The following is a 17,400-nucleotide window of genomic DNA, read 5'->3' on the forward strand; positions in this document are numbered from 1 at the left end:
AATATTCGAAATCTGCGCCTCCGAAAATCTATAAAACGACATTCATGACGACTTTTATGACACAGTGCATGGCCGCCATCTTGGATTCCAAAATAGTCATCATTTTCGAAATCTGCGCCCCCTATAATCTATAAAACGACATCCATGACGACTTTTATGACATAGTAGCATGGCCGTCATTTTGGATTCCAAAATGGTCATCATTTTCCAAATCGGGGCCCCCTAAAACCTATAAAACGACATCCATGACGACTTTTATGTCATAGTGCAAGTCCGCCATTTTGGAATCCAAAATGGTCATCATTTTCGAAATCGGGGCCCCCTAAAACCTATAAAACGACATCCATGACGACTTTTATGACATACTGCATGGCCGCCATTTTGGATTCTAAAATAGTCATCATTTTCGAAACCTGCGCCCCCTAAAACCTATAAAACGACATCCATGACGACTTTTATGACATACTGCATGGCCGCCATCTTGGAATCTAAAATGGTCATCATTTTCGAAATCTGCGCCCCCTAAAACCTATAAAACGACATCCATGACGACTTTTATGACATAGTGCATGGCCGCCATCTTGGAATCTAAAAAGGTCATCATTTTCGAAATCTGCGCCCCCTATAATCTATAAAACGACATCCGTGACGACTTTTATGACATAGTAGCATGGCCGTCATTTTGGATTCCAAAATGGTCATCATTTTCCAAATCGGGGCCCCCTAAAACCTATAAAACGACATCCATGACGACTTTTATGTCATAGTGCAAGTCCGCCATTTTGGAATCCAAAATGGTCATCATTTTCGAAATCGGGGCTCCCTAAAACCTATAAAACGACATCCATGACGACTTTTATGACATACTGCATGGCCGCCATTTTGGATTCTAAAATAGTCATCATTTTCGAAACCTGCGCCCCCTAAAACCTATAAAACGACATCCATGACGACTTTTATGACATACTGCATGGCCGCCATCTTGGAATCTAAAATGGTAATCATTTTTGAAATCTGCGCCCCCTAAAACCTATAAAACGACATCCATGACGACTTTTATGACATAGTGCATGGCCGCCATCTTGGAATCTAAAATGGTCATCATTTTCTAAATCTGTGCCCCCTAAAACATATAAAACGACATCCATGACGACTTTCATGACATAGTGCATGGCCGCCATTTTGGAATCCAAAATGGTCATCATTTTCGAAATCTGCGCCCCTCAAAACCTATAAAACGACATCCATGACGACTTTAATGACATACTGCATGGCCGCCATTTTGGAATCCAAAATGGTCATCATTTTCGGAATCTGCGCCCCCTAATACCTATAAAACGACATCCATGACGACTATTATGGCATACTGGATGGCCGCCATCTTGGAATCCAAAATGGTCATCATTTTCGAAATCTGCGCCTCCTAAAACCTATAAAACGATATCCATGACGACTTTTATGACATAGTGCATGGCCGCCATCTTGGATTCCAAAATAGTCATCATTTTCGAAATCTGAGCACCCTATAACCTATAAAACGACATCCATGACGACTTTTATGACATATTGCATGGCCGCCATCTTGGAATCTAAAATGGTCATCATTATCGAAATCTGCGCCCCCTAAAACCTATAAAACGACATCCATGACGACTTTTATGACATAGTGCATGGCCGCCATCTTGGAATCTAATATGGTCATCATTTTCTAAATCTGTGCCCCCTAAAACATATAAAACGATATCCATGACGACTTTTATGACATAGAGCATGGCCGCCATTTTGGAATCCAAAATGGTCATCATTTTCGAAATCTGCGCCCCTCAAAACCTATAAAACGACATCCATGACGACTTTAATGACATACTGCATGGCCGCCATTTTGGAATCCAAAATGGTCATAATTTTCGGAATCTGCGCCCCCTAATACCTATAAAACGTTATCCATGACGACTTTTATGACATACTGCATGGAGTGCATGGCCGCCATTTTGGAATCCAAAATAATCATCATTTTCGAAATCTGCGCCCCCTAAAACCTATAAAATGATATCCATTACGATTTAATGACAGTGCATGGCCGCCATCTTGGATTCCAAAATTGTCATAATTTTCAAAAAAAATCTTAAAAAAAACAATATTATAAATGTGTAAACCGAGCACTTTCATTTGATACCAAACTCGACCATACTTTCTTGCAATTAAAATGACCAGAATAGCAAGACCCCTCACAAATGGCTTTTTAGCATTTTAAGCTCTTCTAGCTCAATAACCTCTTGTTCAAGCCAGCTCAAAATTTAATGACTAAAATATAATGCCCTCGACTATACGTTCACCCAATTTCATTTAAATTAGAACAAATTTACTTAAGTTATTGAGTATCAAACTATCCTCTGAAAGTTCAGCTTAAAAACATTGAAATGCCGGGACGTGCCCCTAGCCAGCCGTGTGTTCAAAGTCGAATGTAAGAACTTCGCTTCGCTTCGCTCGCTCGTTCGAAGAACTTCGCTTCGCTTCGCTCGCTCGTTCGAAAAGGTTTACAAAAAGGACGCCTCTGCCTAATCATAATTTTTTTATTTTCTTGAAAAAGAAAAGACTTATTGAAGCTGAAAATAAAGTTCTCAATGAAAGGTTAAAGCCATTTCAATGGGAAAGTAAAAAGGAGTGGTTTAATGACGGAATAGCGGGTCGACTACTTATAGTTCCGTAGACAAATGCTTTAATGGTACCTACTCGTTAAAATATGCCCACTCTTACCTATCTATATGAGCTGATATACCTACTATACTTATATATAAATTATGGTAGTGTGCAGTATTTTAAGATTCTAACTAAAAGGTCAGTATAATAGTAAGGGAGTCGGTGATGCTAAATGTGTAGTTACTCGAGCGAAATAAAGGTTATATATAAGTACAATAATATTTTCTTCTTTAGGGATCTGAAAAAGCGTCTATTTTTAAAATTTCGGGGGGTTGGTGGAGGGTTAAAAACATCGTTAAGTAGATTGTACATTTGGTTATTTTTGTTCAAGTTAGACACACTTTGTCCACCTCATCACGTAAGATGTTATTGCATGTGAGCATAATGTATATACAGGAAAAAATATGCCAGTAATGATTCTGTTGTAGCCAGTTTATTAAATAGTAACTATAATAAAGTCATAACACACTGTCAATATTATTTAAATGTCAACATCGTACACCATGTTAAGCAATAGGTGACAGTCCATTTCTAACGGCAGCTGCATTACTGTTCATTTTACTATGGAAATTGACAGTAACAGCGACGCGTTCAGTACCAGTAGTGCAGCTGGGGTCAGAAATGGAATGTTACCCTATGACTCACGTTATACCAGGCCGTGTCCGGGCCGTAGCTTCCGGCGCTTTTCTATGACAGATGACAGATGATCACTTTGATGCTTTCCATAGAAAACGAAGTTCCAGAAGCTCCGGCCCGGACGCGGCCCGGTCTAACGTGAGTCATCTTTTAAACTGCGTTAAGCCGTTAAGAATTTAAATGCCTTTTTGATCATGATAAGACTATGATGCCAAAAGATAACATCAAAACGCCCACTGGATTTTTAAATATTCGCCTTGAGCACTCGCTCTGTCAAAGCAAAGTAAACACGTCGCGATAAAATAATAATAATTATTCTTCGGTTAAGAGTGATTTAATATATGGGAGTTTTTTCAAGTTCACAATACATTTTGACACAGTGTTACCTGATAAAAGGATATTTTTCACTATTCTCTTATTTTTATCTACGGTAGAACCAGTCAGCGTAAGAATATGGCACACTATAGGCTGAGCTGTAAAGAGGCGCAGCAGCCGTGTTGACTAGAGGTGCGTAATCTTGAATGCTGTATGCAGACCCGTAGGAATAAGCAGACACTGATGAAAGAGGGACAGCTCCTGGCATGGCAGGTGATACTCCCGCTGGCACTCCGGCTGGTACAGCTACTTCTGGTGCCACCAGTGCTGCTGAAGTGTACGGCGCCGCGTATTGCGCGTATGGTGTTACAAATGGAGAGGCCAGGTATGGCGAAGTGAAGACGAGTGGATTGGCTACTGCCGCCGCTAGTACTGCTAAAAGCTGTAAAATGATCACTTATAAATTATAGTCACTATGGAAATTTGATATTAACCACCAGTGGCAGTAAAGAAAAACATATTAGTACGTTTTTTTATATTCATTGAAATAGCTTTAAGTAAATTATAAAATCTATGTATTTTAAATCTTTTGTTAAAGAAGTTAAGTTTGTTTGTTAATAATCATTTTAGTTAGTATTGTGATACATCATATGTTGTAATATTTATATGGTACCTACATAATTATATTTCTTATAGGTATATAAACATGATAAAAATACCAAAAACTTACAATTAGAATTCTCGCCATATTTGTATTTCCAAATGACGCCTCTGACAATGAGTAGCACAGGCAGCTGTACAACAGCCGTATTTCAAATACAGTAAAAGCCATGAAGATGTGCTTACTTATATACATGTTTAGGTACGGTTGTAGAGGAGGAACGAGTAGTTATTACTTGAAAAGAATCGATCCATTGAAAACAAAACTAGAACCAAGGCCTCACAGAATGGTTCGGCTGAAAACAAAAGAATGTATAATCACAGCACAGATTAACGAACTAACTGTGTGGTCAAAACTTCATGTATATCCTCACCTTGAGCCATAGCGGCAAAATTTAAACGTAACATAATTCAAAACCATTAAAAATAATGCGAGTCTGCCACGTCTTAATATTTAGTGACAAAATTAAACGCCGTTGTTTTAAAACATAACTTTATTGTAAATCGTTGACTCAGTTAGTCATCCATAATGAAGAAAAGTGTCGGGTCCTATTTAGCGTTTTAGGTAATAAGAATAAGGGCTAGCGGCGTAGGTGACAGGAGCAGCGGCGTACGGAGTGTAGCCACTATAGGCAGAGACAACGGGCGAACCGTAGCTATAGGCGCCGTACGCCACGGGTGCAGAGTACGCCAGAGGTGAGCCGTAGGCGTACGCCAGGGGAGCCCCGTACGACACTCCCCAGGGCTTGGCGGCGGCGAACGCCACGAGGGCGGCGAGGATGGTTAACAACTGGAAATTAAACACATTTTGTATTAAGTCGGTATTATCACCATTGGGTGCTATATATATATAACATGAGCGATATCCTTTCTTATGTAAAATTAGCTTTCACCCACGTTTCCAATAAAATATAATTGGATAAAAAGCAGGTACGTATGTCCCAGTGCATTCCGGGAGTAAAAACTAGGCACCTTAATTCATATTAGTCTAATCATTGGTACATACATTGAAAAGGTGACATTTAGGAAGACATGAAAACGTTTACAAAGGTTCCTATATTACTTATACACCTACATTTTTAATATATTCTTAAATAAGTCACTGTACGTAACATAAGTAAAATCAGAAAATATTTAAAGTCTAAGTTAGGTATATGTCAATATAAAAAAAATTAACATCTAAATATTTCTGTAAAAGATAGTCTTAACTGAAACCACGCATTTTTTATGATCTACTAGCATTTATGTAACATTTTTATGTTAGCATATAACGTGAACACCATACCTATAATATCTTCCTATGTACCTATCTACTATTTGACCCAGAAACATTTTATTTAATTACTCAAATAAGTATGTGGGAGAATAATTTGGGTGTCTCTTGATGTACCTACATTTAAGGACGACAAACAATAAATCCTACGACGTGGTAGGACGCACGACTTGTTTTCATGTTTATCTAAGTGGCGGAAATAACGCGAAGAAAAATGACAATAGATAGGTATTTGTTTTACAAGGGGGCAAAGTTGTTGTTTAACCGCTCGTGCTAATATTGATACCCGAGCAAGCGAAAGATTCCAGAATTGAACCACGAGCGTAGCGAGTTCGAATAATGGAATCTTGAGCGTTGCGAGGGTTTCAAAGCATGAGGGTTAAAAAAAATTTGCCCCCGAGTGAAACACAAAAATTTTCACCACACCAACCCGAAGCAAATATTAAATGTAAAATATCAAACAAAATCAAACCTAATCAAATCCAAATGAATGTTATTAAATATTTATCATCCAAAATCATAATTTAAAAGTCAATTCTACCAGCCAACCTAAGAAAACAACTCAAAATTTGCATTTGATTACTTTGCCTCACATGTGAATAAAATGCAACTTTGCTATCGGTTTTTGAAGTGCAAAGTAAGCCTTTCCGAGCTGGTGTGGTGAAAATTATTTAACCTAGACCGTATGTCGTCGTATTGTTATACAGATTTTACTTAGTTTAAGGTTTGTATTTTTACGTTTCGTATTTATACGTTTCGTATTTATGTACCTATTAAGAGGTTATTATTATTATTTGGACCGTCTGCAGCGCTGTCAGTCAGAACTACAGCAGAGGATAAGGATCCGTTTGTCACCCTTGGGGTGCTTAATTGCTCATACACAACTCTTGGCTTGCTCATACACAATGGCCTTGTTAAGTGATTGCTTATATAAAGGCCTGTAACATACATTTTTTTCAAAATAATCCAGTTGGTACTTCGTAAATGTAAAAATAAAGGATACGGTATACCCACACCCGCAAACGAATTACACAATAATAGGTGAATGACAGATAATTAAGTCGCAAAAGAGATGACATTGCAACCTCTTTATTAAATGTTGAAATTAGCACAAAGCAAAGAGTAGTATAATATATAGGACAAAGCCCTGTCCGGAGTGTCCGGGGCCAGACAGACGGACGGACATGTCGAAACTAAGAATATCTAGCTATAAAAATATCTATCTAGTTAAAGAAGTCATTATATATTTAGTTACTAAATTGTAATGGACGAGTAGATTATTGTTTGCCAAAACTTTAAGGTAATACCTAACAATTAATGACATAACAACAACAGATGGGACCTAAAACTAATTCGTAAGTTATGAAATTTGTATCAGACTTTAAAAGGACGAAAATATTAAATTTAAAGATAACTTACCAGCTTGAACATGTTGGATTACAGGTAGAGATTGTGAATTCACTCGAAAATGACAAAAACGAATGATGCCACTATCAGCTTCAACGACTGTTTTATACGCGATACCAAAACCCGTATCCGTTTCAAAATAAATCGTAAAATAAACCTTTTGCTACATCTCAAAGATCGAATTTGAATTAGTTAATGATAAAGGTGATTTATTTTACATACGTCATACAAATGTATGACATAAAATAAATCCAAGGTCGTTTCGGCAAAACTGTATCAATTATGTACTCGTCGCCGATGCTTGCGAATTGCCGCAAAAAAAGATGTATTGAGGAAGTGATGCTGCGCGTGGAGGCCTAGCATGGTCCTTGTCTTTTACATTCTGTTTGATACATAATATACGTTGTCACTTACTTACCTTCAACATACATGTTTTAATATATGTATAATCACATATGATAATGATATTTTAAATGAATGAAGAACATTATTTTTAATTTAATGAAGACACAAAATTCATACATAAAATCACATGTCACAATCAAAACTAACAAAAATCCTACATATATTACTTAAAACTACCTAAACCTAACCTAAAACCCGTTCTGTGTCATGCCCGATCCAAAAGTCCCCATCACACTTGCAGCGTTGCCGCGCTGTATGTATAATTAAAGATATAAGTTACAAAAACATGACAAAAACAAGTTAAAATTACAATTAAACTAAATACAAACTATTCTAAAATAAAACATTGTAACTGAACACAGGTGTTAAAAAAATTTCTTTATTTTCTAGGTAATCATGGACTAATTACATTGTCATTTACGTTTATTACATAAAATACCTGTTTAGTTTACCAGTGAATTTAATAATTTCAAAATATAGCGGACCGCCGAGCTCAATCTTCCCTTTCAAATACCGAAAGTGGTTCCGTTAATTATTACAATTTAATGACACTAACGATAACCCGGAACTTATCAAATTTCAACAATATTTCAGTTTTATGGTTATTATTCTGTAGATAAAACAGTTCCGTTACTTTAAATTATGTTTATATTTTATGTAAGTACTGACAGACAGCGTACAATCAAAACAGTTGAAAGTAAGACCTTGAAAAAAAAAAACGGGTTGCACTCAGGGAGTGCCGGCAGAAGTGAAAACTCAATCACTATTGCAAAATGTCTGCAGCACTATGTATAATTGAAGTTAACGCCATCTAGCGTTATTTAGTCGCATTACTTGAAACCCCTGTCCCATAAGCACATCACTGTTAGTACTCGAGTTATATTAATACCAGTTAGAGCGAAACTCACTAGATGGTATTTAAATCAATAAACATCTCAATGACATTGAAGTAACAGTTTTTCGATCAGGTCACGTGTCCGTCTTACGTCTTACGGTCACGTGACACCTGTTACGAGTTTTACATTTTTTCCCCATCACAAAAAGTTCACAGCGCCGCTAAAGAAGTTTTTACTTCAAAAATCTTCAAATGGCATAGGAAAGGATGTAACGTAATTAAACTTCTAAGGTGTTGACAACGAAATCAATGCCGACTGAGATGAATGATGCTAGCACCAATACACAAATGTGTAAGCAAAGTTAATAATTATCCTAATATAACGATCATGTCTAATGTAATTAACATAAAATTCAAAAGCGTATTATTTTATGTTGTGTCATCTGTCTCAGATATTACTTTGAGGTTAGGCAAGTTTCCGGGTTCAATTGCTATATTTTAAATTTTAAAATTGTAACAAGTTATGGAAATGCTGCATTCAAGTAGGTATGTACTTATGTATTTAAGTACATCTTGGTCTGTTTATGTTTCGATTAGTGCTCAGTACGAGTTTAGATACTTATACATTTGCTACAGACACTAATAAAGTAATCATATATACGTCATTAAACTGTACATATCCCTTTTGTTTAGGGCTTTATATCACTGGTGATTTGGACATATACAATTGCAATAATCTCTCTCACTCAGGTATTATGGGATGGGCGGGTAGCTAAAAATGATTTACCTACTCGTATTTCTACGGCCCTACTTAAAAAAAAAAACAGATTAATAACTTAATATCCGTATTTATTCGGCATAATCGTTATAGTTAGTGTAGCGTAGGTCCCGTGTTAAACAATAATTTGGTCTCAAAATTGAATAAATAAATAACTTAATAAATTCGAGACCAATCATTGCTTTGATTCCTTAGACGTAGTAGGCAGAGTAAGGAGCGTAGCTGTACGCAGAGTAGGCGAGTGGCGAGTAGGCGGAGTAGGCTGAGTAGGCGACGGGGGCGGTGTACGCTGCCGCCACGGGCGCCGTGTACGCCGCCGCCACCGGCGTCGCGTAGCTCACCACCAGCGGCTTGGCAGCGGCGAAGGCCAGAAGGCAGGCGAAGATCAGCTGTAGAAATTCAAGTGATTATAATAATTGAGTAGTGTGTACCAGTGAATAAACAAGCTAAATTGTATAAAATGAGGACTAAGGACAATTCGGACAGTCTTTCTGTGTCGATGAATAAATCATTGTTTGGTGACACAGATTGAATTTTTTTAAACCAATTCAGTTAAATTTATAAGTAATGAGTAATTTAGGCTATAGTAAGTACCTAACTCTAAAGCGAAAATATATATAAAACACTACACTTAAAATTTTTAAATAGCCTAACAAATTAGTACCGATTAAAAAAAAATTGCAAAACTTGATATTATTGATTTCGAACGTTTTCTACCTATACAATAAACACATCAATAATCAGATAAAGATAAAGGTAATTTGTATGTCAAACATGACTCGTGAGTAAACATGAGTAGCTAAATCAATCTAATATCGAATTTGAACTGAATCACAATGATTATTGTTAACTGTGCTCATTGCTTTAAGTAAAACTTTTTTAAACCAATCTGAAACTTACAATCTTGAACATGTTGATTGTTTGTTAAGACAATGCGTATCTAACACTGATGCTTATGTCCCGTCCTGGCTATTTTATACGATTTAATGTTGACCCCCCATTCTTTTCTCGTTCCACTACAAAAAGACACATGTACGGTAGAGTTGAATACACACATACGACGTTATCGAGTAGTTTGGTAGCATTCTGTTGGCAGCGAGCCGGCGCCCGCGCTTCGCGATCGGGACCTCTACGCTACGCGACTTGAATAACTTTGATTGCACTATAGATTTGTGATTTACCTACAGGATGATTAAAACGTTTAGTCTCAAATTCTATGAGGTGTTACGTTTTTTTATGTCGCAGTAATTGAACTGTAAATAAGTATTAAATAACTGTAACCCTGGGGACCTACCGCGAAAACCGAGATTCGCAAATTGCGGGGATCTTTCTTTCTTACTCCAATGAAGGCGTAATTAGATTGACCGAGAAAGATGGCCGCAATTTGCAAACTTCGATTTTTGCGGTGATTCCCCTGTTTGTTTTTTAATTACTTTTTGAAATAATACAGTAAGTACCTACTTAATGTATCAGTAGGTTATAATTTATAATATCGATATTACTATTAAGTAATGAAGGTATAAATGAACTCTCAATACGTACTATTCTATTAATTTAATTCAATTTAATTATCCTATATCTAATGGAATGGTGTACAACTTTCAATTCGGATGTCAATTTATTCTGTCAAAAATATTGAAAATGCCCTTAGGCATTAAGTCCGCCATTTGTAATTTTTTTTTGTATTTTGTACAATAAAGTTTAAACAAATAAATAAATCCATTGCCAGTGCATTTTACTATCTCTTCCAAAGAATATAATACTCACTAGATCTCATCCCAGTACTGCAGTGTCCGCACCATGACGCGTGACGTTTTGCTGTCTATTATCACGACTGAATTTCGTCGCACGTCTGACATTTAATTCAAGTACCTACTTATATAAATTTAGAAACTTTTTCTTGGACTAAAGCATCAACATCAAGTGCTCAATAAATTATAAGTCAATTTAATAATATAAAACACCCTGTAGGCTCATTCATTGGCAGAGTCACAAGTCACAATTCGCCGTTCCCTCAAGGTCGCATGGACAGTCCAGAGTGTAGAACATTCTACCATCGTATGTGACCGTAACTTTAATTACTCACATCCTTTTTCTATGACGGAATATTAAGCAGTAAAACTGACAACATTGACTATTAGTGAACCTTATCTCATTGTAATAGAGCTAAATATTGACCAGTTAGTACGCAATGACAACTCCTTCACAGCTCTGACTTCGTAGATAGGGACGATCAAGGTTACCATTAACAGTGACCTTGAACTTATAATGTTATTATCGTTGTCCGTATAAAGTACCTGCGTATTTGCAAGTAGTTAAAATAACCCCGCTTTAACTTGTACCTACCAACCTGAGAAGAATTATTAAAACAATTTATGGAAATTATATTTCGTATTTGGAGTGAAGCGCTGGTGGCCTAGCGGTAAGAGCGTACGACTTGCAATCCGGAGGTCGCGGGTTCGAACCCCGGCTCGTATCAATAAGTTTTTCGGAACTTATGTACGAAATATCATTTGATATTTACCAGTCGCTTTTCGGTGAAGGGAAACATCGTGAGGAAACCAGACTAATCCCAATACGGGCCTAGTTTACCCTCTGGGTTGGAAGGTCAGATGGCAGTCGCTTTCGTAAAAACTAGTGCCCACGCCAATTACTGGGATTAGTTGCCAAGCGGACCCCACAAGCTCCCATGAGCCGTGGCAAAATGCCGGGATAACGCTAGGAAGATGATGATGATATTTTATATTTGGTTATTTCTGGATTCAAAACTCAAAATTTTATTTAGATAATAGGTCAAACGGGCGCTTTTACACGTCAAAATTAATTTTATATACAAAACATAATATCCAATCCATCATTACTAATTCATAAAAGTAGGTACGCCATTGCTTAACTCGTATTTTTCTTGGTACAAATAGTTAAAAAACGTTTTGTTGTTGGTGGGAGATATAGCCGTAACTTCACTTATCGTAACTGTATATATTATTTAGTCGACCGAGCGAGCGTGAAACGCGAGCAAAGAGTCTTCGTTTCGGCTTGGGTAAATACGCTTTCTCTTCTACGGGTCGCATTTGTCAACCTTTTGTTGTGAATTTATGTGAGCGAGTTAGATAATAATAATATACTTTTTCTACTCCCGTATTTTTATTTGTCATTTAAAGGGCCATGCACACATCTTTAAAACCCTACCTTATAGTTGTCAAGACAAGTCTTTAGTCTATTCCCCAAAAAAGCATACACGCAGTATCTTTTTCGATACTTCGTGTAATGACCACTTAAAAAATATTGTATGAAATACATTGTTGCCAACCTTATTTTAAATGTCATCTCTGACAAATAAGTAAACCATAAACAAGGTTTTTTTTTTAATTTCATTCTTGTAGATAGATACCGTAGGTCACTAGATGTCATGAAAAATATTTGTTAAATTTACAATTTTATTTCAAAGTAAGTAATAGTGCTTGGTCGTAGAAAAAGTACCTATTGTATGCAACGTTGTTTAACTGAGTCGCCTCTGACTTGACCTCTCTTAAACAACGGTTGCATAAAATACTATTATTATTTTGTGTAAAAAACTAAAAAAACTAGTGCCCACGCCAATGACTGGGATTAGTTGCCAGGCGGACCCCAGGCTTCCATGAGCCGCGGCAAAATGCCGGGACAACGCGAGGAAGATGATGATGATTTTGTGTAAAATCATGTTTTGAAATTATTCTAAAATTACAAGTTTTCAAACAGATTACAGATAAGTTAAAAAAAAAACAACTTCAAGTTAATCATATAATTTAATTTAAATATCAGCCTCAGAGTTACATATTATAAATTATTATAATTTTACTACTTAAATGCTTAAATGATCAGAAGCTCTTTCTGTATATCTTAAAGTAGCTATACAAGATAGTGATTTCTCATATAGGCGCTGGGTAACATTTAGGCTTTGCTTAAGTTACACATAGGTACCAATTATGATTACATTGATTAGGTACCGTACCAGTGTTAAAATACATTTGACAAGATTGAACGCTTCACATTTCTACATAAATATAGGCTTTAGTAGAGTTAGTTTGAAATACTTAAGGTACAACAGTTATAAGATTATATTAAATGATTTAAAAAAAAGTAACAAATAGATACAAGGATGAATGTTTTAGTAGGTACCGTAAAGCATTTAGCTTACATTTTTACGCAAGTAGGTACTATAAAATCAATCTGAAATGCATACGACTCATTCCGTTTTCTTTAGGCACTATTTCTACTTGTATCTCTATTTGTGGTCCTCAGTGGTTTTGATTTGAGGATTTTATTAATCGAGATTCAAGTGTGGTTTTTTAAAGTCCGGGCTGTCTGACATGCAACTTGCACCTTTGTAAGTACCTCTGTAAGTGTAATACTGTTTAAAGCTTTTAAACATATTAACTAGGATCTATACGTAAGCGTCACGTAGTGTGTCTGTGTCCTAGGATTCACTTTGGGACATCAATCTGAGTGAGGACCTTTTAGCGCAATTCTCTGTTCGTTTAAATGTATGTTTTTTTTCGTGCTAATAAATATTTCTTTTTTTATCTTATGTTATATTGTGGCTGGAAGTGTTTTTAGATAACAGAAATCAAAAATCAATAAAAAAACTCTACGATTACGGTTTTGTCCCTCTCGCTGTTGAGTCGGCTGGTCCTTGGTGTTCCGAGGCGAAGGTTTTTGTGAGGGACCTGGGAAAACGCTTGCGGGATAGGGGTTGCGATCCTAGGTCTGGTTCGTACCTGGTCCAGCGTAGGTATATCGTTGGCTATTCAGCGCGGGAACGCCGCTGGTATCTTGGGGATATTTGTGCCGGGTACTTCGGATTAGGATATAGGTTTGTGGCTTATTAATCTTATTATTATGTATTTTGTAATGACCAATTTCCTTTATAATTTGACGATGCGTGTTGCGGATGACATAATTATGTGAAAATATGCATTTTAATTTGACGGTGGATGAACTTTCTGTATGGCGAATCAAAATTATATGTTACAACTTACAATATTACCTACATTAAACAGTCATTTAATTTAAGTTTTTTTTTTTCAAAAAAATTAAAAAATGGACATACATACTTAATCAGTAATCACTTTCTTTTGGTGTTCCTCAACTATTTTTGACTTATGAGATGTTTCATTAAAATGTGACAATACGAAAAAGTATAGGAAAATTAAATCATAACAACTATTTTGCTTAAAGAGTATATATTTCATCATTTTTCAGTCATCTAAGTTTCTTCATTTTCGGAGGTAAGCGTACGCTGGAGCCGTGTACGCTGCTGGGTACGGGGAGTACGCAGTGTACGCAGCTGGGAAAGGGGCAGTATACGCAGCAGCAGTGTAAGCGGCGGCAACGGGAGCAGTATAAGCGGCTGCTACGGGAGCAGTGTAAGCGGCGGCAATGGGGGCAGTGTACGCAGCGGTGTACGCAGCGACTGGTGCCACTGCAGGGACCGCGGGGTACGCCACGGAGTGGATGCCTGGCTTAGCCGCGGCAACGGAGAGAAGAGCTACGAAGGCCACCTGTAAACATACGAGTACGCGCTTTAATAAAAATAAATAAATACAGTAATCTCTAGAACGCTTGTGTTGTGGGCACTCAGACAACGATATTATATAATATACCAATGTTAACTACATAGAAAACACCCATGACTCACGAACAAATATCTGTGCTCATCATATAAATAAATGTCCTTAACGGGATTCAAACCCAGGAAGCAGCAGGGTTAGGGTTAAGCAGGGTCACTACCGACTGGACCAGACTGGTTGCCCGGAACAAAAAAAGAAGGCTTTTCTATTAGAAACAATACAGCAGAATTTAGAATAGGTAAGTTAAAATGGTGTGTACATATTTTTGACAAATTGGTCGCTTAGACCTTGACTGTAATTTTAATACTAATAGAAGTTCAACACGTGACAGTAATGACGTAAGAAACGTTAAACATTTGCTCTGCTCTAACAAGCAATCCGAAGACGTCATCAACGTAAAATCACTCTAATATTTCTCAAAGTTCGTTTATAAAACGTGATCGGCATAATATGTATTATGTATGTATATTGTATGTATCGGCATTACTTTTCAGTAATATATTATTATAAAGGTGTATCGTTTATGTTTTGTATTTACCAGCTTGAACATGTTGATTGATTTGTGTTTTGGATTTGGTGAGTGAAGAGACTGAAGAGTGAATGATGTCTGGGGTAGAATGTGGCTGGTTTAAATACCTGATTACACACTGAATGAGATTTCGAGACAGTACGAGTACGAGGGGCTGCTTGCGCATCGGTGGTGCTCCGAATTAAAGATACACATCTTGGGTAGTTTCGTGCCATAGTGAACCAAGAAATAGTTTTATTAAAACTACGAAATCTACAATTTCATACGTAATGTTACCTACCTTATTAAATGTGTCTGTAACACTTTTTAAATATATTTGTCAAAAATAGAGTAGTTAAAATTTACAAAAAATTACCATAACATCACCGTTAAGTTGTTATAAATATTATTTAAGCAACGTAATCTTCGTTATTATTATTGTTCGTCGTAATGATGCCGAACGAAGTAGTACTCCTCTAGACAGTAGTAGTACTTAGACATTTTATTGTAGGAAGCAGCATACAAAACAATAGAGCAATCGAGTTGAGGAGGGAAACTTATCCTTTAAACTTCTTCTGGCTAACATTTAGGTAATTGAGTAAAAAATTGCAGTATCTAGATAATAAGTCCTATACATTATGCAATAATGCATTTAAAAATAAATATAATGTTTTAATTTCTTTTAGTAATTGGTATTACTAAAAGAAATTAATTGTTCTGACGACTATTTTGTTTATAATTTATATCTAGGTATGTATGTCGTATTCAGATCGTATAATCCGCCGTATAACATTACGGCTAGCCGTTTTCCAAAACATGGGCATTTGAAATGCGGCGGTTCGACGATTAGCCGGATTGTCATTGCGATACGTTCTTCAATAAGGCGGCCTACGTTTAGCCGCATCTTTACTACTATTTAGATTGTAGTGTGACCAGTTCTTTCGGTCTGTGACTGGTCGTATGCTTATTGCATAATATTAACCTTAAATTGTCATTACAAAACTCAGAAACTAGAAAGAAATATCTTGAATACTAAAATCCCCTTCAGTCGCGTATTTCATACATGATTCCAATGAATAATGTAACAATTACAACTTGAAGCACACATTTCCATATTTTACCACTTGTGGTTTCATTTAATATATAACCCACTATAAAATTTTCGCTATTTAGATTAATAAATTGCGTAAGATAATCATCTCAAGTTGAAACTAACCTAAATGCGTGAACCTTTGGATGACATTGACAGTTTGACGTTCGGTCGTACGGAAGTCTGAACTCCTAGTACAGCGTTAATACGAACAATCCAAAACTCGTAAGGTTTTAAATTTCCCGCTATGTTTGGCTACTTATAAACAAAGTACTTCAATACGGGAGTGTTTTTCGGAAAGAAACTAAAAGTATCTCAAAGTTAAATAATGCTTACAAATTCGTACGTGTAGAGGAGCCATAAAACGTTCCCTTTTATTGTAATTTAGTCTACTCAAACTGACTACCCTACTATTGCCTATGAATGTGTGCGTAGACGTCATTGAAAATATCTCCGTCTTTCTCTAAAAACGCAAGCGGGAAAGGGATAGATCTTGGTAACATCGAACTTTACGAATGTGAACCTTAATATTACGGTCGTATGGCTTAGTAAACAAAATAGGACTTAGGATCTTTCTTCACGGATCAAGCGTCGGCACACGCCACAAGACAAATCACCTCTTCCTCGGTTCTGGTATTTTTAGAATAACAGTTGTCTCTACATGTCGCTAGTATGTCGCCAATAGATCGCCAGTATGTCCATGTCGCCAATAGGTCGCCATTACGTCTCATGTCGCCAATAGGTCGCCAGTGTATCGTAAGATCACCAGTAAGTCACATGTCGCCGTTATGTCACCGATATGTCGCCATTATGTCGCCGTTATGTCGCCGTTATGTCGCCGTTATGTCGCCGTTATGTCGCAGTTATGTCGCCGTTATGTCGCCGTTATGTCGCCGTTATGTCGCCGTTATGTCGCCATTATGTCGCCGTTATGTCGCCAATATGTCGCCAATATGTCGCCAATATGTCGCCAATATGTCGCCAATATGTCGCCAATATGTCGCCAATATGTCGCCAATATGTCGCCAATATGTCGCCAATACGTCGTCAATACGTCACTGTTATGACCCTAGGCATAGGTCCCTAATATGTCGCCAGTACGTCGCCTGTCGCCAATATGTCGCCAGTACGTCGCCTGTCGCCAATGGGTCGCCGTTGAGTCGCCTGTCGCCAATAGGTCGCCG

At 37.0% G+C, this 17,400-nt stretch overlaps 1 protein-coding gene and 1 long non-coding RNA gene across 2 annotated transcripts; both read right to left on the reverse strand.

The window, feature by feature from the left end:
* Positions 1-4,006: 4,006 nt before the first annotated feature.
* LOC134652051 (uncharacterized) lies at positions 4,007-7,178 on the reverse strand. Its single transcript, XR_010097153.1, has 3 exons — positions 7,004-7,178; positions 4,382-5,101; positions 4,007-4,093 (listed from the first exon to the last, which is right to left on the reverse strand). It is a non-coding gene; the product is annotated as an uncharacterized LOC134652051 (long non-coding RNA).
* Positions 7,179-9,058: 1,880 nt separating this feature from the next.
* On the reverse strand, positions 9,059-15,293 carry LOC134652044 (vitelline membrane protein Vm26Ab-like). The gene is made up of 3 exons (XM_063507196.1): positions 15,157-15,293; positions 14,406-14,549; positions 9,059-9,359 (listed from the first exon to the last, which is right to left on the reverse strand). Exons 1-3 carry the CDS (start codon positions 15,166-15,168, stop codon positions 9,201-9,203), a joined length of 315 nt encoding a protein of 104 aa, XP_063363266.1. The 5' UTR covers positions 15,169-15,293; the 3' UTR covers positions 9,059-9,200.
* Between the last annotated feature and the right edge of the window lie 2,107 nt (positions 15,294-17,400).

Source organism: Cydia amplana, chromosome 11, assembly GCF_948474715.1.
Source record: "Cydia amplana chromosome 11, ilCydAmpl1.1, whole genome shotgun sequence".
NCBI classification, from domain to species: Eukaryota; Metazoa; Arthropoda; class Insecta; order Lepidoptera; family Tortricidae; genus Cydia; species Cydia amplana.

Bases quoted from the DNA above. Each gene is read 5' to 3' on its own strand.
- LOC134652044 (XM_063507196.1), bottom strand. The intron at 9,360-14,405 runs GTAGCAGCCGCT...GCCGCTGCCAAG, and splicing joins CCGCCGCTTACACTGCTCCC to CCGCTGGTGGTGAGCTACGC.